Source organism: Perognathus longimembris, chromosome 25 (assembly GCF_023159225.1).
Source record: "Perognathus longimembris pacificus isolate PPM17 chromosome 25, ASM2315922v1, whole genome shotgun sequence".
Classification (NCBI taxonomy): Eukaryota; Metazoa; Chordata; class Mammalia; order Rodentia; family Heteromyidae; genus Perognathus; species Perognathus longimembris.
The window spans coordinates 14,732,345-14,753,540 of NC_063185.1; the positions used below are offsets into that span (position 1 = coordinate 14,732,345).

The window sequence follows — 21,196 nt, forward strand, 5'->3', positions numbered from 1 at the left end:
CTAAACTGCTTTTCAAAGAGCTATACCAGTTTAAATTCTCGCCAGAAGTGTATCGGCAACCCAAGAATCTACTTTTCCACCAGGATATGTATGCTATTTTTGGCCCATTGGTTTCTACATAAGATTCAGAACCAGCTAGTTAAATGACTGGTGCGCGCGCGCACACACACACACACACACACACACACACACTTCAATAAACAGTAACTAAGCTGATCACTTGTGGGGAGAATAAACTTCGTAACAATACTGTTCTTTATTTTGGGGGTACTTATAACATTTTTTTCCCATGGAGATCTGACACATTTTAGTTATATTCATTCTCAGAAAACATATATATTTTTGATGCCAGGGAATAGGGTAAATTACATTTTCTCTTTGTTGCTGTGATATAGTCATGCAATTAAATTTTGTATATTGACTTTGCATTTAGCAACTTCATGAAAATGTCTGATAGTCCTAATTACTTATTCACAGAGTCTCTGGCAACTATACCATTTGTGAAAAATAACGGTTGTGATTTGTCCTTTCTAATTTTTATACCGTTTTATTTCTCTGTCTTCCTGTTCAGTCTGGGACCTCCAGTATGAACTAAACAGAAGTGAGAGAGCAAGAGGCTTCATCTTGTTCATCATTCTAAAGGGAATGATTTACATATTTCTCTGTGAAGAGCAGAGCTTGAGACCGCATTGTTTTTTATAATTTGATATAACTCCAAACTTAGAAAAGCAGCATTCATGAATAGTATAGGGACCTCTCTTATTTTCAGCCACTATTTTCCCTATTTGCATATCATATGTGTGAATATATATGCATATGGAAGGTATTTGTGTATACACGTAAGACATATATGAATATATATTGTGAATATATGTTATAGAGGAATCACAGGAGAATAAGCTCAAGGCATTAAGTGCCTTTAGTCACAAAACATCTACAAGGTAAAGACAGTACAAGTGTACATATCAGCATTATTTGAGTAGCACTATCTCATCCATAGTCCAGAGGAGTTTTGTCAGCCATCCCAATAGTGTCCTTACAGCTATCTTCCTTTCTAGTCTAGGATGCAACCCAGAATCAGAGCACATATAGTTTTATGTCTCTTTAGTTTCCTTTTATCTGGAACAGTTCCTCAGCCTTTCTCTGTTTCTTGACCTTGATGTTTTTGAAAAGTATAGGCAAGCTATTTTGAAGAATGCCCTTCCACCTGGATTTGTTTGATGTGGCCTTGTAAGATTCAAGTTACAAGCTTTGCACAGGAAAACCACACAGAACTGATATCCTGTCCTTCTCAGTATACTGTTTGTTGTCAAGAGGTGCAAGATGTTGGTGTGTCACAATTTGGTGATGTAGCTCTAACTGCATGGTTTAAGGTAGTGTTTGCCAACTGTACCCAAGGTGCTTTACTATTTGTCCCTTTTGTAATGGCAAAATAATTTGTAGGAAAAAGACCACTTCTGGAATATGTAACTATTAATGTCCCTCATCAAATTTTGTTTTTTTGTTTTTTTTTTTTTTGGCCAGTCCTGGGCCTTGGACTCAGGGCCTGAGCACTGTCCCTGGCTTCTTCCCGCTCAAGGCTAGCACTCTGCCACTTGAGCCACAGCGCCGCTTCTGGCCATTTTCTGTATATGTGGTGCTGGGGAATCGAACCTAGGGCCTTGTGTATCCGAGGCAGGCACTCTTGCCACTAGGCTATATCCCCAGCCCCCTCATCAAATTTTGACTCTTGGTTTTTATTATCCACTGACGATACTTTAAAATCCACCATCCTCCTCTATTTCTTTTTGTTATGGAACATTTTTGTTAGAATATGTTTTTTGTACAAGTGGGTGTTCACATATATACACATCACATATCCCGGTCAAACTCATCCATCCTCATCACCCCTTCTCCCTTCTTAATTTATACAGGTCTCATTGTTCTATTTCATATACTCATACAAAGTGCTTTCACCCTAATTTTCATTGGCCTTCCTGCTCTCACTGTTACTTCCCCCCCCAACCATCATGGTTCTGCTTTCTGATGGCATTCTGGACACATCTTCAGAGTCATCTTCTGGTTCTTTTTAAGTTACATCCAGTTTACCCTAAAATCTATGCATTAATTTTATAAAACAATTCCATTGTTCCTTTCTTTAAAATTATATTTGATTATTTAAAAATAATCATAATTATTTTATAGCCTTATTCTTTGCTCATATTTCTTCTGATACACACACATACACACACACACATACACACACACACACATACACACACACACACATATATATATATATATATATATATATATATATATATATATCCAAACAGGATCTCACTACTATGTAAGTCCAGGCTGACCTGAAATTTATGATCCTCTTTCCTCCCCTCAAGTGCCAGGATTATAGGTATATGCCACAATGCCTGGAGACTTAGATTTCTTTTTTCTTTTTCTTTTTTTTTTTTTTTTTGCCAGTCCTGGGCCTTGGACTCAGGGCCTGAGCACTGTCCCTGGCTTCCTTTTTGCTCAAGGCTAGCACTCTGCCACTTGAGCCACAGCGCCACTTCTGGCCATTTTCTAGATATGTGGTGCTGGAGAATCGAACCCAGGGCTTCATGTATATGAGGCGAGCTCTCTTGCCACTAGGCCATATTCCCAGCCCCTTAGATTTCTTTTGTAAAATAATTTTTATTGTTATTATAAAGGTGATATGCAAAGCGGTTGCAGTTTCATGAGTCAGATAATAAGTACATTTCTTTTTGGACAATGTCACTGCTTCCTTGGCTCTTTTCTAACTTTTCCCTCCTGTCGCCACCTACAACTTGTATAGCTCATTTTCAACATGGTGTCTATTGAGAACTACTGCTGCATTTGTTCACCCTTTGGCCTTTATATTTCTTATAACATACAATGCATTTCTTGGGGTGTATATCTGTATGTGGGTCCTGGGACTGGGCATTGTGGGTTTTTTTTCCCCCCTGTTTCAGACTAGCACTCTGTCACTTGGGGCACAGTTCCACTTCTGGGTTTTCCTTTTTGGGCAGTTTATTGGAGATAAGCATCTGATGGAGTTTCCTGCCTGGTTTGGCTTCAAATGGCAGTCCTCAGATCTCAGCCTCTAGAGTAGCTAGAATTTCAGGTATGAGCCACCAGTGCCTGGGTATAATGCAGGTTTTATTCTGCATCTGTTAACTGTCATATCTGGAGCTTTACAGTTCTGTATCTCCTGACTCTTACTTCTCTTCATGGTTTTTTATTTTTGACCATGAGTTTTGATTCCTGGAGAAGGGACAGAGTCCAAATAGCCTGAGAACTGAGTTGGCAGAAGAGATCTTCAAGTCAAGATGTAGTCTGATCTATTGCATTCCTAGAAACAATCCAGAGCAGGACAGCTCTAAACACTGTTTTTCGTTTGAGGCTTCCTCAAGTCAGTCTGCTACACTAGTTGTACTGAAAACGCACATGGATGTTCTTGAGCTCAGGGGAGACATTTTGGCCCCTGCCTTGGTTAGGCACCATATCTGTAGCCGGCAATTCCCTTCACTCCTTCCCGAGGAATGACAGGGGCGTGTTTACTTCCCTTTCACTCTTATGCTAGAGATGGAGTCTGTTGGGGTTTGCTGGAGTCTCAGTTGTAGCTGCAGTGGGTTTTCCAACAGGTTCATCTGTCCTAGGCTTAGCTTTTGTCTCCCATACTGTTTTGAGGCTCAAGGTCACCTGCAGTTGGCCAATACTCTGAAAAGCAAAAGTCTGCCTCTGAGCCTCAATTTCCAACTTCTACTGAGTTTTTGGGCTTTTTAGGAAATCCTCACTTTTCTGTGTTCTTACTGCTGTCTTTGGAGGACTGCTGACCTGTTTTTATCCATAACTCTAAAATTTTTAGAGTCAACTAAGGTATCTGGTCTCGCACATAGCCAGAAACAAAAGCCTACATAAGTAGTTCCAGAGTTTATTGTTATTTATTACTAGTTATTACTGCCTTGTCTTCCTAAAACAGTGTGTAAGTGAGATTACTTGCTGGTGGTAAAAACAAGTAACATGGCTGACTTAACTCCAAGGTAACCTAAACCTATGCATTTCAGCAAGTGCTCGCTGTAGATATCTGAGTGTGCAACACTGCAGGTGTACTTCGAATGAGGAGGTATCACCCTTAGGTAGCCCCAGCCCCAGGTGTGATTGGACAATAGCCAACAGTGAAGGATAGCAGAGCCTGTTCAGGCGGGTCAGCACTAATAGGAATTTTCATTTTTGTCAGTTGTGGGGCTTGAACTAAGGGCCTGGGTGCTGTCCTTCGAGCTTTTGTGCCTAAGCCTAGTGCTCTCTACCACTTTGAGCCACACCTCCACTTGGTATTTTCTGGTGGTTAAATGGAGATAACCGAGTCTCACAGACTTTCCTGCTCAGGCTGGCTTTGAACTGTGATCCTCGGATCTCAGTCTCCTGAACAGCTAAGATTACAGGTATGAGCCACCTGTGCCTGGCAGGTAAATAGATTTAACCTCTGCATTTAACATAGATTTAAACTCTGCATTTGCTATGTCAGTTACATGGGATTTTTAGCTCCATTTCAGAGGTAAGAGCAGCAAGGCCCACATGAATTAACACAACCATTAAGTTGCTATCATACCCAGAAGACCTGCCTATGTAAGTGGGGGGGAAAAGAAGAACCATCATGGAAGATGTGCACCAAAGAAATAGGAGTAGAAGATCTGTCTATGGAAAGAGTGATGGAAATGTTACAGAGTGGTGCTAAACACAGGCATAGTGGATTTGGGTTTCTCTGCACCGTACTGATGATTCAGCCGCTTCCAGAGCAGGTCGTGCCACGTGGTTATTTACATGACCACATCTGCTCTTCACTCCTATTCAGAGGGAGCTTCGAGTGAGTGCCCATGCAGAGCCTGTCAAACCCAGCTTCTTATTTTTACTGAGAATAGTTTCCTAATAAACCTCCTGAGCTTCATACAAGTCCTTTCACAGCCCAGCGAATGAATAATTGGGAACCATCAGTCCTAAAGACAGGGCGAGCCACAGGGAAGCTGTGCACAGCGCTGCCAGCCAGTGAGAGGCAAGCAAAAACAATGTGTGCCCGCCTCTTGCCTCCCTTAATGACATCCTGGGCAAACGCAAGTATGGGAGGAGGACAGATCACACAAGCTAGCTTTCCTAAGCTGAATAATAAATAATGGGAACCCAATAATTACCAATTATGGGAGCAAGAGAAATAATAAAAATAACAAAGCAGAAAAAGTACAGAGCACACAATTACGACTATTTTATTAAAACAATTCTTGTAACTCAGCAAACATTAATTCTCACCACACAAGGGCAGATGCTGTTTGTCCTATAAGTTTTGCACATTAGGAAAACGACACAGAGGGAGTTCACAAAAGTCCTCCCAGCTCTAGGACACTCGTAAGCCCAGATGCAAAGTCAGCCATAGTCAGGCTCAGGCTGCGATGTCATTGCTCATTAAATTATAAGTCACTGCAGAGAACACTCCATATGTATTATTCTTTTAGCACCATGTGACTGATTCTGGGAGAGCCAAACATTATCTTTACAATAAACATATTGATTAAAACTATACTTTAAAAATGTATCTCTCTTTTTAATCTAGTGAACTACCACATATAAATTAGAGCTATTCTACTAAGCCCTGTAAATGTGTATTTAGATGCCACAAAGTATCAGTTGGAAATATCATTGGAAGGTAATTACAAAATACACGGAGTGTCTTATGAATACATAGAGCAGCTGCTCTAGCTTAGAGATGTGTAGCTGACATAAATTGGCAAACATATTAATTACCAGACCCAAAGCTTGCTTGCAAATATGAAGCTTAGAGTGTATGTTTACATATAAAGGATTAATATCAGAAACGAAGAGATTTTTTCTGGTGGAAGACTGAACTCCTAAATCAAGAACCCACTTCCAGATCCCAGCATCGTGGGAGATTCTCAATGAGGGCTTGAGCAGTGAAGGGCTGCGTTCACCTTCACACTGAATTCCCTGCCTGCCCCAACCTGCTCTCTCTTCCGGACATCTAGCTCTGCTCTGCCACCATTAACATTTCTATAGCCAAGTACAAAACTGGAGGTCAAAAACTCAAAATGTTGACCAAGGTCACGTGGATAATTTAATGAATCAGGCACTTCAGAAATGTTTGCTTTATTGCATTTATTTTCAGAACTATATCGAGCACCTTATCACAGTATCAGGGATACACTAGGGAGTAGTATGGACCAGGGTAGACAGGAGAGCATATATACTCAAGAGACATGGCTTCTCACTCCAGCCAGCTTTGCTAGGAAGTAGTATGGGCCCAGAGTTATCAAAACATTTTCCTTTCTAAGGTAATCTACAAATCTTATTTTTAAATGATGGCAAGTCTTTCAAATTAAAATATAAAGAAAAAAGCATCCACAGACATCGCAAATCAAGCAAAACATGGTTGCATGTTTGGGCCCTTGAACCACCAGTTTGAGATGTTTCATACAAAAAAAAGAAAAACAAATAGGAATTGGGCTCAGAGATCTCTGACAAAGTCCATGATTTTTTTTTTTTTTTTTTTTTTTTACAAACAGGAAGATAAGCATGGAGAGTCCCTAGGTAGAGTCTCATATGGCATCTGTAATTCCTACAGGATACATAATGGCCTTAGGGATGTTCACTAGGAAAAGTCTGAATGGTGGGGTTTTCTATATTTGCAGACAAGAGAGGCATGTGTAGGAGAAAGATCTTTGAATACACAAGAGTCACAGAATTCCCAGCATATATAAGGTATAATGCAGGACAACCTACAGGCAAAGTCTTGCTGATCATGAGTGGCTCTTATTCCCTACACTTTAGTCAGCAAGTATACTTCACTTCTGCCATCCCTGGAGCTTCCAGGATACTTTTCCTCTCACCTCCAGGAGGTGTGGGAAAGGAGGGGGTGTTTGGCTGGGTCAGAACTGTATATATAGTTCTGGTAGAGGGCTTGTTGGAGCAGGCATGAGGCTCTGGGTTCAACCTCCACCTCGACATAAAGGAAGAAGATGAGGAGAAAATGAGCTTACAGCCCAGGTTCATTCAAGGCCAGGCGCTTGGACCTGCATCCTCACCCCTACCCGGAGACTCGACAGTACCTATGCTTGTCTACTGGGAAGCTATCGTTTTCCCCTTCCCTCTGTCCTCTGCACTACTCCTTCCATAAGGCACAACCTGACCTTCTGAAGCTTCCCAAAGGCAACCCTTTAATAGAAGGCCTTGCAGATGTCCCTCGAGCCCGGAGTCACCAAGACAAGGAACCCTAGGGAAGTCACCATGGCAAGACACGGGGTGACCTTAATGCTTCGTGACAGCAAGGATCCGTGAAAGAGCTCAGAAACCACTGAAACACACAGCCAACCAAATCACAGACCCTTTCAAAGCCTGTGTTTCCTCACCACTAAAACACAGCATCAGGAGATCTGGCCGTATCAGACTGTTGTTAAAATAAATGAACCCAGCAAAGCATATGGCTTGTAGCAGAGGCTTTAATAACAACTGTCATCCTGGTCCCCTCCCAGGTAGTCTCTTCTTCCCCAAGGCAGGGGAGCAAAAATATTGAGAAATAATTGAAACAAGTCAAAACAGAGAACTTAACTAGAACACTCAGTCACAGTGCCCATTACAGGATGGCTAAGTAGCTAGAGGTGCTGGGGAAAATGATACCCTAGAGAGAAGGAGCACAGTCTCAGAGGAGGGAGGAGGGAGGTGGGGGGGGGAAGGTAATGCCACCGACAGATGCAGCTCAGATGCTCATGCCTACTTCTGCTATGGACTGGCCCACCTGACCCATTCGAGCCTGAGACCCTGCAGGTACCTTCATCATGGATTTGGATGGGTGGGGGTAATTCAGGAATGGTACATCCAAGAAGCCAGCCAACTCTCTCAAGAAGTGGGTAGGGTACAACCGTGCCAGCAGCAGGCATGCTACTTGCTGGGTAGGGCTGACCTTTGGAAATCGTGGAGTGAAAGTCTTGAAGATGGGGACACATAGACCAGATCACTGAACCACAGTTTGGCTGCAACCATCTCTGATCTGTGACACCCACATCCTAACAAGCCATGCTTTCAGCTGTGGATATGCATCGGCCTAATAGATGTCAAGCAGCATTTACATTTCTGAGATGGCTTCATCTGCTCCGGCTCCCACACTGAAATGTGAAATCCAGACAGATGGGTCAACTCTAAACAGCACCAATGCCAGAAATCTGGGGAAGAAATGATCATTTTATTAGTTCCTAATCAGAAGGGTGCTGAGCTTACTAAACAATGACATTGGTGACAAAAGCTACGGATCAACCTTCCCATCATAATGTATATGAGTGTGTGAGTGTGTGAGTGTGTGTGTGTGTGTGTGTGTGGTGTGTGTGCTGATCTTGATGCTTGTGTTCAGGGCCTCAATGCTGTCCCTGAGTTTTTTCACTCACACAGCTATACTTCTGGTCTTTTCGTGGTTAATCAGAAATAAGAGTCTCAAGGACATTCCTGCCCAGGAATGACTTTGAACTGTGATCCTTTGATCTCAGCCTCCTGAGTAGCTAGGATTAAAGGCCTGAGCCGCCGGGACCTGGCCAAAGAAGTACAAGGGGTCTCTGTCACCCGTGGTTTGCATGGCTTTTCTGTTGTTGTTCATTCACACAAAGCATACTTGACATAAATGATCTTGCTGCTCATTAGAAAATCCGCACATGACCAGGATTGGTAGAGGTCTGGATTTGAGACCCATCTGGGGAATTCAGAGATGTGAGACTCAAACCCCATGGAGGGTTCCACCAAGCACCTGTATATGGCCACTGCAGGCTCAGAATAGAGACCACAGGATGGCATCAATCCTAGGGACACTTGTGACCACCAGAAATTCCTGGAGAGCTGTCTGTTCAGGGAGCATCTGAACTTGGGGATTTCGCTAATGCAGTACTCAATATATAGGTAGAAACAATTGTCATCATCACAACCCATGAAGATAGGTCAAGTGATCACTAAAGCTCATCACAGACAGAGACGATGAGAATGGCCAACTTGTACTGTAGCATTTAAAATTCAGAATCCTCAAGGTATGAGGATCAGTGTGTCGACAAGACGAGAGAAGTCCTCTTTACCAGGTTTTATTTTTAAAAGAACCCAGAGAGGACTAAACCCTGCACTTTTCCATTGGGTTTTAATTTGAAAATACTGTTAGCTTTTTGTGTAGAGGGCACCTCATGGGAGAAGCACGGGTCTGGCAATCATGATCTCCTGTTCCACCACATTTCGCTGTGTGACCTGGGGCAAGTCACTGCCATCTCTGAGCCTCAGTTTTCTCCTCTGTTGAATATCAATGCTAACATTATTCCTTGCTAAGTCTCACGTTTTCTTGAATGTGTTAAGAAGACAAACAAAAAAGCTCTTTGAGAGCAAAAAGCAGCCTGATGGGCTGGGAATATGGCCTAGTGGCAAGAGTGCTTGCCTCATATACATGAAGCCCTGGGTTCAATTCCCGAGCACCACATATATAGAAAAGGCCAGAAGTGGCGCTGTGGCTCAAGTGGCCAGAGTGCTAGCCTTGAGCAAAAAGAAGCCAGGGACAGTGCTCAGGCCCTGAGTCTAAGGCCCAGGACTGGAAAAAAAAAAAAAAAGAAAAATTTAAAAAAAGCAGCCTGATATCACTATGCAAGTATAAGGCATTATTTTAAATTCTGGATAAAGGAGAAAAAATGTGATGTGCTACAGCAGCTTCACAGATGTACTGTGAGTCCCTGTCACTTTTTTATATTTACAAATAAGACTGTAACGCCTGTATCTTAGAGTGTGTTTATGAGACAGAATTAGAATTGATTGTGAAAATATTCCCGCTAAGAACCAACAACTCATCCCTCTAATACCAGATACTTGAGACTAGGAAGATCATGGTCCAAGGCTAGCCAGGATGAAGAGTTAAACAAGAATCCATCCCAATCAATTAAAAAACAAAAACAAACAACAACAACAAAAAAAACCTGTGTATTGTAGTGCATGCCTGTCATCCCACCTACAGGAGAAGCCAAGAATAACAAGCCAGGACAATCCTGAGCATAAAACATGAGAATGCACCTGAAAAACAATAACTAAAGCAAAATGGACTAGGGGTGTACTCAAGTGGTAGAGTGCCTACCGAGTAAGGACAAAGGCCTCGGTTCAAACCCCAGTAATGCCTCCAAAACCCAAAACCAAACCAAAACCAAACCATGGCGACCTGTACCCTCATCCCAGCGACTGTGGAATAGTCAACATCTCAGTGACCATTTACCTAGGCATTTCTACGACTCATTTCTCTGACTTCATAGAAAGCTCAAGGGATATTCGGGTCAAATTCAATACTAACCACACAGTTTTCTTCACACGGGCACTAAACGATTTCTTGGAACTGAAGTGTTGGCTAAGAACTATAGCCCAAACAGGAGCATTCACAGACCATTGAGGAAGGTTAAAAGGCACAGGGCCTCCCATCCCTGGCCTCTACAGGCACCATGAGGAGTTCATCACCATGTGAACCCCAGAAGGCACACTGTGAAGCCCTGGCTTCGGCTCACAGTGATGAGAACCAGACAGAGAATGTTGAAGGTCTTGCTCATCTAAAACATGAGACAACTTATCCTGAAGATTAATTCCAGCTTGGGCTCTGCTCCTGCCAAAGCAGGAAGATTAAAGCTTTTTCAGAGGCAACATGATCTGAAAGTAATGAGAAGGTAGGTTGGTCTGTAGAAAAATTTTTAAAGAATTTTTAAAAAAGATAATTTGGATGGCAACAAAAGAATTAGAACATAATGGTCAATTGGATCCTGTACCTTATTTTCTAATAAAGAAAGAGCTGGGAAGCAATGAGACAAGGAGACAGAAACAAATGATTTTCAAGTCACAGATAATTAACCCCAGAGGCTTGTCGATGGCACATTAATATAATCGGGCAAACAGCTTCATGAGGCTTTAAAAGGACTTGAGTGTTTATACAGAGATCACTTCAAGGGTTCCTGAAAAGCAGAAACTCCTTCTGGCTTGGAGACAAGGAAGGAAAGAAGATGACAAATGTCCACCTTAAGTTCTTCTAGGAGCCCAGGGATGGGGCCTCAGCAAGTCTCATGAGACTTCTTCTCCCTGAGCCTCAGAGTGGAATCAGTGCACCTCAGGCTGACACTACCCTGAGAAGTGCAGACCTCATGTCCTTGTGATCTGTCTTGGGTCCTCATGTCCCTTGAGAATGACCTCTCTGACAATGTGACCCTTCCCCCACAAATTCCAGGTTCTAATATTTCAATGGCAACCCTCAAACATGAATGGCTACACAGAGGTTATCCATCCATGCCTACACAAGCCCTTCAGCTTGCCTGTAAAAACCATGGAAGCATGGTTTACTTTATGAACACCTGTTAAATGCTTTCTGGAAGAAAGACACATATTTGTGGGAAAGAGAATAGCTGTCTGGGGATGGTGGCTGAGAAGAATGAGCTGATTGACACCTGGTAGGAAAAGTAAACACCGAAGACAAAGACAAGGTGTTCTGGAATGTTAGGGTATTCAAGCAAAATGGAAGCCTCGTACCTGTGATTTTTACCTTCCTGATGGAGTGAGGTCAGCCTTGGGATATGCCAGGCATAGAACAATTTTTCATTTCTCTCTGTATACCAAGGGCCAGGGTCCCTGGAAGCAAACATGGCCCCTGTTTTTCCAAGGCTCATACTATACGACAACAGAAGTGCTTCCCCTAGACCAGGCCATGCTTTCAGGTGAGCAATGCTGTGGCCCTGTGTAAGGAGTCTCCACATCGCTGCTTCTACATTGCTGGGTAAAGCCAAACTTGCCAGGGCACAGTGTGGACCAGTCACTCGCTCAGAGCATGGAAGAGCCAAGGATCAAGGCGATCATTTTCAAAGGTGAGAAAACTCATCTGCACACAGGCTGTATTAGAACAGGTCTGTCTTTCCAGGCCCTGGTATTTGGGATCACTGTAGAGGATGGACATGGTGGAAAATAAGTTGGGAGTTATCCACAGCCTGAGGATCCTCTACCTAAAGCCATGTTTGGTCTTTAGGAAGAACCCTCATCTTTATTATGATGTAGTAATTGAAAAAAAATATAAAGGGTTGGTTTATGTGATGTTTTAGGTAGTATCTGAGCCCAGGGCCTAAGGTTTTAAGGGCATCATTAAGAATAGGGTGGTTTGGCCAAGCATTGGTGGCTCAGGCCTGTAATCCTAGCTACTCAGGAGGCTGAGATTTGAGGATCACAGTTCAAAGCCAGCTGGGGCATGAAAGTCCATGAGACTCTTATCTCCAATGAACCACCAGAAAGCTGGAAGTAGAGCTGTGGCTCAAAGTAGTAGAGCACTAGCCTTGAAGAGAGGAGCTCAGGGACAGTACCCAGACCCTGAGTTCAAGCTCCACAACCAACAACAACAACAAAAAATAGGGGTGGTTTGGTAACTTAGGTTGTGATGAGACAACTAGAGCAGAAAGTTAAAGACTCAGACAGAGGCAGGAATAGGCACAGGCATGGGCTCAAGATAATTCTTCATGGGAAAAGCCACAACATCCAAGGTCATATGCAGGTCTGTTTGGACACAAATGAATAGTTTTTATGATTGGGGAAATCTTCTATGTCTGTGGCTAGATGTTTAGAGAAACAAGAAGAGTAGTAATGAAAATAACCAACTGCTAAAAGCTGCCCACACACAGAGCTAAGGACTCTACATAACACTCATTCCAACATCTCATGGGGCTGTGGGAAGGCACTGATGGCATGCCTACACAAGATCCTCCCTTTGACAACCAAACCATTCCCAGTGGTGGGTCAGGAGGGCTTTGTGAAAGTCAAAGAAAGAGCATGTGATCACACCTAGCCAATCATAAAATAGTATTTCCTCACACCCCTCAGCCATATCTTGTTTAGAGGGGTGGGGAACATTCAGCCCACGAGCCACACAAGGCCAGTAAAAATCATTCAGTATATGACAGTGCCGACATGTATGCTTCTCTTTAGCTCTTGTTGGCTGCCCACAGCCATCTGGTTGTATTGATAATTTTGTGTGGCTTGCACGTGATGATACAAATATCTAAATGGCCTGTGCCAGAGGAAAGATTCCTCAGCACTGATTAGTTACAAGCCCAGCAAACCTGAGACCTTTCTGGGACTCTGCTGCTGTTCTAGAGAGAGCAATTTCATGCCCTTGGTTAGTCAGGAAGAGGCCAACATGCCAAGAGAAGGAAGGAGAGGCATTTTTATTAGCTGCCCTTGAGGCCAGATCCACCCTTGAATTCTGTAGTTTTGTAAGTATTTTCAGGTCTCAAGACAGTACATGGTGGATTTCTACAACCCAGAGTTGGACTACTGGCCATCCCTATTCATTTGTTTTCAGATAAGGTTGAGTAACTAACCCAAAGTAACACCAGAAGCAGAAAGCAGAGATTCTCTTGCCTGCCAATTGACTATGACCAAAACTGAATATCAAATCCTTGCACTTGAAAGTAGAACACAAACTGGGTGCTGCTAGCTCAAACTGTGTATAAACCTAGCTACTCAGACGGCTGAGATCTGAGGAAAAAGGTTTGGAGGCAGACAGGGCAGAAAAGTCAGTAAAGTTCTTATCTACAATGAACCAGAATAAACTAAAGGTAGAGGATTGGCTGCCCACTTTGAGTGAAAAAGCTAAGATTGCAAGGCCTTGAGTTTAAGCCTCGGTACTAATGCACACGTGCGTGAATACACACACACACACACACACACACACACACACAGCAGAACATCGCAGCTTACCACACCTCTCCTTTCTGTTCACCTTGGGGCATCTAGGGACAATACAGTCCTCCATTAGCTAATAAAAATAAGAGGCATCACTCTGCAGAAGAGCCAATGTCTGTGAGGCTGGGATATAAAGAGAAAGAACTGTTTCCTTGAGGCCGGGGAGTGCAGAAGAACCGGCAATGTTGCACTGTCTGGGAGTGAGGGTGGGGGCTGGGAAGGAAGACCCATCTCTCTCCCCAGATGGAAGAGTGGAATGGGAAGGGACTCGCTGCCCCAGGCACTGTCAAGTATGTATTGCTTCCTTTGAAATTTCCTCCATCTGCAGTCATTAAAGAAGTTACCTCGAAAGAACCTGGGAGTGTATTAATCTGTTTCATCCGAGAGAGTCAGCCACTTCACATTATACTGAGATAGATTACGCAGGCAACGGAGAGATCCAGAGAACATCTGCTAAACAAAATCAAAACGAATGGCAAACAGAACATGGGTCTTGATAGCTGAAGTTCATCCAGATGCAGAGAACTATAAAGGGGGCTATTAGAGGCAGCTGCCAATTAGAAACTCATTCCAAGGGTTTTTGGGAAGTGAGGCTCTAGCTTCACCCTCAGGACTGGCAGGTCGCGTTCATGTAGGAGATCTGCACTGCCAAGCAGCCTGAGCAGCAGGAGCCACCCAGCCCCTGTGTGGCTGTGACTTTCTTTTTTTTCCCCTTTCCTTAAAGAAAGCAGCGGCTTTCCTCTCCTAGTCTCCCTTAGAGTCTTGCTGGAAGCCAGGCTAGGCTAGTCTGGGCTGGAACACGGAGTGAATGAGCCATCTTTGGGAGGGTGAGTAATGCAATGTGACATTTGTGCCCATCCCAAATCTCGAAGCCCCTAATCACAAGCACAATCACAGACATCTGGAGTGGTTTACACATCACCCCCTGCTCCTTTAGAGATGGCCGACAAGGGCAGAATTACCCCAGGCACTTGCTCAGCTCACTCGAGTGTTCTCTCACGGCTATAATTCAACATGATGGGATCAGTCAGGGAAAAGTACTGGTTTGAGTCGATGGATTCTGGCAGTCTCAATCAGCACTAGCCCTCAGAGTGGACAAGGGAGTGTCTGGGAGAGGCGAGGTTGGCACCTCTTGCCGCAGCTTCAGAAAAGGCTGAAATTAAATTTTAGGTGTCTGGAGAGAAGTATAAAAACTCCCGTGTTATAAAAGCAGACAAAGATGAAGCCACTGCTCCTTCCCTCAGCACAGGGAGGTTCTGGGCATGAGGGGGAAGGTTAATAGCAGGATGGTCCTGAAGGAGCAAGGGCTTCATCTCCCTGAGGAAGGAACATGCCCTTCCTAGGAGACATTCTATTGGACTTATAATCAAATCTTAATCTCTGTCACTATATCTTTCTCTGAGAGGGTCCTTACCACAAGTGTACCTTGGACACAAAGTCCCCGGAATTTTGTTTCCAAGGAATCCTCATGGTTCAACAGATCTGATAGGCAACATTATATACAGAAGCCCATGGATATGATGAAGCAAGATCAGGTTATTAAAGTGATGAACACCCATCAGAGAGAGGTGCAGTGCATCATAGGGGCAGAGTGCAGAGGGAAAGTAATATGAAAAGGAAGGAAGGAGTCTCCTGTGTAAGGTACAGTCAGCTGGGCTTGTGTCACACAGAAGACTGAAAGCTATAGCAGATGAGGACTATGAAATCTCTCTGAAAGCTTTGCCAAAACCCAAACATAGTTATCACTGTCACTGCCTCACCACTGTGGTCAGGTGTGGTCCTAGAAAGACAGAACCTTGTGCCTGAGGACTCTTAGGGAGCTGTCAAACTTCCAGAACTCTCTAGAGCAGCACTCCCTAAAGCAGAGTTTGCAGAGGGCTGCATGGAACACCAGGTGACAACAAAGTTGTCAGTTCCAGGGCAGGTCAGTGCAAGGAGCAGCCTGAGTGTGCTGCTAGATAATCATGATCTATTTGTACATGTGGGAATAATAATTTGCACAAGTATCCATCGTGCCTCCCTTATTTTCCTACTCACACTATTCTAGAGATTAACAACCCCATAATGGATGTCAGCAAATTCTCAGACCCAAAAAACACTTGGAACAAATTTGTAAGATCCTGTCCTTCCTTCCTTGCACTTGCCTGCCAAGTTATAACTGTTGAGATCAAAACACATAAAACATTGACAGAAATGAGAAAGAAAGACATTGTTTCACAGTAGGAGGAGAAATTCTGTGTGATGTCAGGACAGATTGGCTACTTTCTGGTCAGACAGCCTGACTGTGCCTTTGTGGATCATCTGGGCACCCATTCTTCCAGGGAAGCTGTGAAATGACCAGGGATCTTTACACCTTTAAATAAAACTATACATGTTCTCCTATCATAAAGACATTGCCAGCACAAGGACCATATGATTTCAAAAAGGTTAGGTTTATATACGATTCTTTAATGCAAACTAATTCAAAACATTCACACTCAGGTGTACTGACATGAATAGCATATTATTCAAAGCCAAAGTTCATGTCATCTTCTCTTCTCATTATGGCTTTTTCTCTTTAAGTTACATGGTCACTGTGCCCATGCAAATACCACTTTGAATATTTAAAATGATCACCCTTCCTTGCTCCCTCCACCTTCATCCAGTTTAATTTGGTATTGACATCCAAACAGTGCAGTTCACACTCTATGAATACAGAGGACATTGTGTCTAAAAACCAAAGGCAATGGCAGATGGGAATGAAAGCTAGGAAATTCATCCTAGAGTAAGAAACTCAGCTTCTTTGAATTTACGATTTCAGCACCACGGACAGCAGCAATCAGAGCAATCCACTACAATTCTATGTTCTAGAAATACACACTGATAACCTGGCCATCCAAGCCTTTCATCATGCTGCATAACATAGAAATTAATGAGGAGGCAAGAATACATTAGATTTAGGAGCCAGCAACCATTTTTACCCCATCATTCCTTTTGGAGACAATACCACAGAGATGAATGTGGGGCTAAAAATCAAAGGCCACGCACGCAAGCAAAAACTCAGTTTGGCTGCTGAGTATCCCTCCCATCCCTACATTTAGGAGATGACTATCAGTGATTCCACAGATCAAATAGGAGACATCCTCTTATTAGAGAATAGGTATTGCTGAAAGTAAATAAAAGAAATTTCAATTTCCACTGGAAGGCTTCTGAAATTACCAAGCGTGTTTGCTTACCTGAGAGACCAGAAAACAAATGTGCTGAAAGAATACTGGCAGGGAAAAGAGAACATTATGGAATTGTTTTCAAAGGGAAAATTAATTGGTTATTTCTATTTCAGCTTAGCTGAAGCTGTGAAAATTTAATCAGAAATATTTTTCACAGTGGCATCGCCTTTCCCATATTGAGATTTCTCAAACTGTAAACCATTTTTGTTCTTATCGACATAGCTTTTGCTCAGCAAATTCAAGTAATTACTTCAAACTTCGCTCAAAAATGATGCCTCTCTTAAGAGTCCATGAACGTGATCGCAAATGAGCCAGCTCCCCAGGCACCCTACCTCCGACACTCAAAGGTAGAAACTAACTTTTCACAGGCAAACCTGGCCTTCAGTTTTTAAGCCTCGAGAGGCAAGTGTCAAGCAGTCATCAACCAGAAAAGGCCACTAGAAATTTCAAAGAACAGGCTTTCCAGTGTGAAGTTCACCTCAGTTTCCACAAAACTACCTTCTAAAATGTCAGCACTGAGAATAAAATGGATATGAGTGTATTTTCCTACCTTCTCTTCTTGTGACTTCAAAGCCTCCGGATTCCTGAAAGAAAAGGAAAGACTTGTGTTTGTGAAGAATAATTCATACTTATAGAAACTTGCAAATTCCTCACCTCCTGCCCATCACACAGTCACAAAAGGGTGAGCATGCTAGAAGAAGATGACACTTGGCAGGCTGGGTCCACTAATCTCACACCTCATACACACCCCTGTAAAGGTAAACAACTTGTTGGAAGAAGTTAGGATTTTTGTTGTTGTTGTTGTTGTTTCTGTGATACTGGGGCATGAACTCAGGGCTCTGGGCCCTTACTCGGCTTTGCTCATAGATAATGCTTTGCCACTTGAGTCACAACTCCACTCCAGATTTTTTTTTAACATTAGAGATTAGAGTCCCATGAACTTTTCTTCCCAGGGCTGGATTTGAACCATGATCCTTGGATCTCAGACTCCTGAGTAAGCTAGGATTACAGGTGTGAGCCACCAGTACCTGGTAAAGAATATATTCTCATGTGGCTTTAAGTAAACATAGTTAACTTTCAGAGTCTACCTTATGTGGATGATGGGGTAATTCCAAGCATCAAGAAAGACAATGTTCCGGGGCTGGGGATATAGCCTAGTGGCAAGAGTGCCTGCCTCGGATACACGAGGCCCTAGGTTCGATTCCCCAGCACCACATATACAGAAAACGGCCAGAAGCGGCGCTGTGGCTCAAGTGGCAGAGTGCTAGCCTTGAGTGGGAAGAAGCCAGGGACGGTGCTCGGGCCCTGAGTCCAAGGCCCAGGACTGGCCAAAAAAAAAAAAAAAAAAAGAAAGACAATGTTCCAAGCTCATGTCCCACCCCTCTGCCTAGCGTGGCAGAGGGCCCCAGGGGAAACATTAGCTTCCCCTAGAGTCAGGATTATCTGACCAGGTTCTACTTTTCAGTGTCAAAGCCAAGACCATCACTGCTTCTGTGAGGGTCATTGGCATCATCTGGTGACTCACTATACCCAGCGTATAGTTTTCAAAGGATCTTCATGGACAATTTAGATGTTCAGCCCATCCCACAGGACAAAAATTAAGATTATAGGTTTTCTAATTCAGTCTTAACTTTTTGATGCCACTGATATATAGAACAATAAGAAAAACCATTTTAGAAATTACCCATGTAAAACAGTGTTGAACAGTGTTATCCCTTCCCACGCTGGATTTCTTGTTGTTTATAACAGCTTTTTCACTGATTCTTCTGGAGTTCCTATTTGTATATTTATAAACTGTATAAACAGTTGTGATCTTACCCTAATTTCTAAAGTTTTATTTTCTTATTTTATTGCTTTAACTAGTTTTTCAACGTTTAAATGTTGTGGACATAGTGGGCATTTTTATCTTGCTTCTGATTTTAAGAAGACAAGCTTTAAAAAGTGAACTGTAGCCATTTCACCTGAATAATGTAAACAATATTATGAAATTAATATACATATAATTAAGGTTTTAAAATAAAGACACAGCCTAGCTAAAATGGCCTGTCTTCTTATTTATTGGATTTTTCTCTCCACTAGAACAAGAGCTGGCATGAGCCGGTATCTTTATAGCCTTGTATCCTCAGTGTTAAGAGCAGATGCTAAATACATATTTGTTGAATGAAAAATGAAATCAAATACATATGTGTTGAATTTAATCAAGTACTTTTCTGCATTTATGGAGATAATCATATGATTTTTTTGCTTTAGCTGCTTTATTAACAGAATGACTTATAAAGCAGATTTTATAATATTCTACTCTGTATTTCTGGAATAAGCTTTTCTTAGTAATGTATATGTTTTAAAATGTATTGCTGGATTTTGACTGCTATGATTGTAACTATGCTTTTGAGTAGATTAGTCTTTAGTTTTTATGTTTCTGCTCATAAATGAGATTGGTGCACCATGTTTTCAGATTTAGGAATTTAAATGATACCAATTTTATACAATAAATTTGGAAGATTTCCTTTTACTCTCTTCTGAAATGGTTTAAATAAAACTAGAGGAGCCTGGTTTGGTCATTCATTCTAAAGTCCCAGAACTATGGAGAACTGAGGCAGGAGGATTATGAACTTGAGGCTGGCTTGGGCTATGTAACAAGATTCTATCTCAGAACTAATATAAGATAGGGCTGGGGATATGGCCTAGTGGCAAGAGTGCTTGCCTCGTATACATGAGGCCCTGGGTTCGATTCCCCAGCACCACATATACAGAAAATGGCCAGAAGTGGCGCTGTGGCTCAAGTGGCAGAGTGCTAGCCTTGAGCAAGAAGAAGCCAGGGACAGTGCTCAGGTCCTGAGTCCAAGCCCCAGGACTGGCAAAAAAAAAAAAAAATATATATATATATATATATATATATATATATATATATATATATATATATATATATATATACATGTACCAGTGGCTCACATTTATAATCCTAGCTACTCAGGAGGCTGAAATCCAGAGAATTGCAGTTCAAAGCCAGCCTAGACAGAAAAGTCCAAAAGATAAATAGCAGCCAAGCTGGAAGTGTGAGTCAGGTGGTAGAGTACCAAATATGAACAAGAAAGCTAGCCCTAAGTTCAAGCCCTGATAATGACAAACACAAAATGGATTCATAAAATTAGGATATCTAATCTTCTATCCTTTTAAATACAACTTATCAGATATTGAGTAAAAGGATAGGAAGGATTAAACTTGTCTGCATTTTGATCAGTGGCCAGTTAAAATTTAAATTTCAAAATCTGATTCTAAAGCCTGTGCCAGGAGCCAAGAAGGCAGATCAGAAGCTAGCAACACCTACCTTCTCTGTGGCTGGCACTTAAACAGCTAGCAAACAGCTTCTCAGGGAGATTGGTAACTGAGGGAACATACTGAAGTTTAATATTGGATGGAGAGACCCAGGTATCTGGTTATCAAGGTGACAAAGAACACATCAATGTTGAGCCCATAATGGCCAACTGGCACAACAGATGGGATGGAAGGAAAGGGGGGGGGGTACTAGAAAGGGAAGGAGGAGAAAGGTCATATGGTGGGCAAAGATGACACTGAAATAGATGCAGAAGAGGAAGGAAGTCTGAACTTAGGTGACCTGGGAACTGTGTATTGTTTTGGCCCTTGGGAAGTGCTCTGCATTTCTTAATGTAAAAGCACAGGTGCTGGAAACAAGAAGCCATATTGGAAAGGTCAAGCCCAAGCCTGCTACTCTGGGAAGCAAATTCTTATAAATTTCTTGCCCTTGAAATTCACACCTAGTATGACCACAGTGTCCTGGCCAGTGTCTACCCTGTGGCTCAGTGTGGTCCCCATGGAATACCACTGTTACAAGCACCCTGAAAATAATAGGCATTGAGACTCAGGACAGACAAGGGAGTGGAACTCACTTTCCCTTTAAGACTAGTAGCTCAGGCAGCCAGCTAAAGAGGGTTGGGAGATGGAGAGGAATTATGTGATTGGGACTGGGCCTCAGCAAACCATAGTCATGAGCAGTAGAAAATACAGGACCTGCTGTGCCCCTGCACACCCAGTACTGTTTGTTGCCCTGCACTCCATGTGGGCTTCCCAGGAAGCTGGGATCCTAATGCATAGTTATGTGTTATGTATGTACTATGGAGTATTATTCAACCATACACAATAACTAGCCATGTCATTTGCAGTACAATGAATGGACCTGGAGATCTTCACATTAAGCGAAATAG

The 21,196-nt window shown here is 42.6% G+C and overlaps 1 protein-coding gene across 2 annotated transcripts in view; it reads right to left on the reverse strand.

Annotated features, from left to right (window-relative positions):
• Window positions 1-21,196, reverse strand: part of Fstl4 (follistatin like 4) — a 280,522-nt gene that overhangs the window by 228,086 nt on the left and 31,240 nt on the right. For both annotated transcript variants that reach the window (XM_048334239.1, XM_048334238.1), the window contains exon 3: window positions 17,524-17,557. In XM_048334239.1, the coding sequence (XP_048190196.1) occupies window positions 17,524-17,557 (34 nt within the window). The remainder of the gene's footprint in view (window positions 1-17,523; window positions 17,558-21,196) is intronic.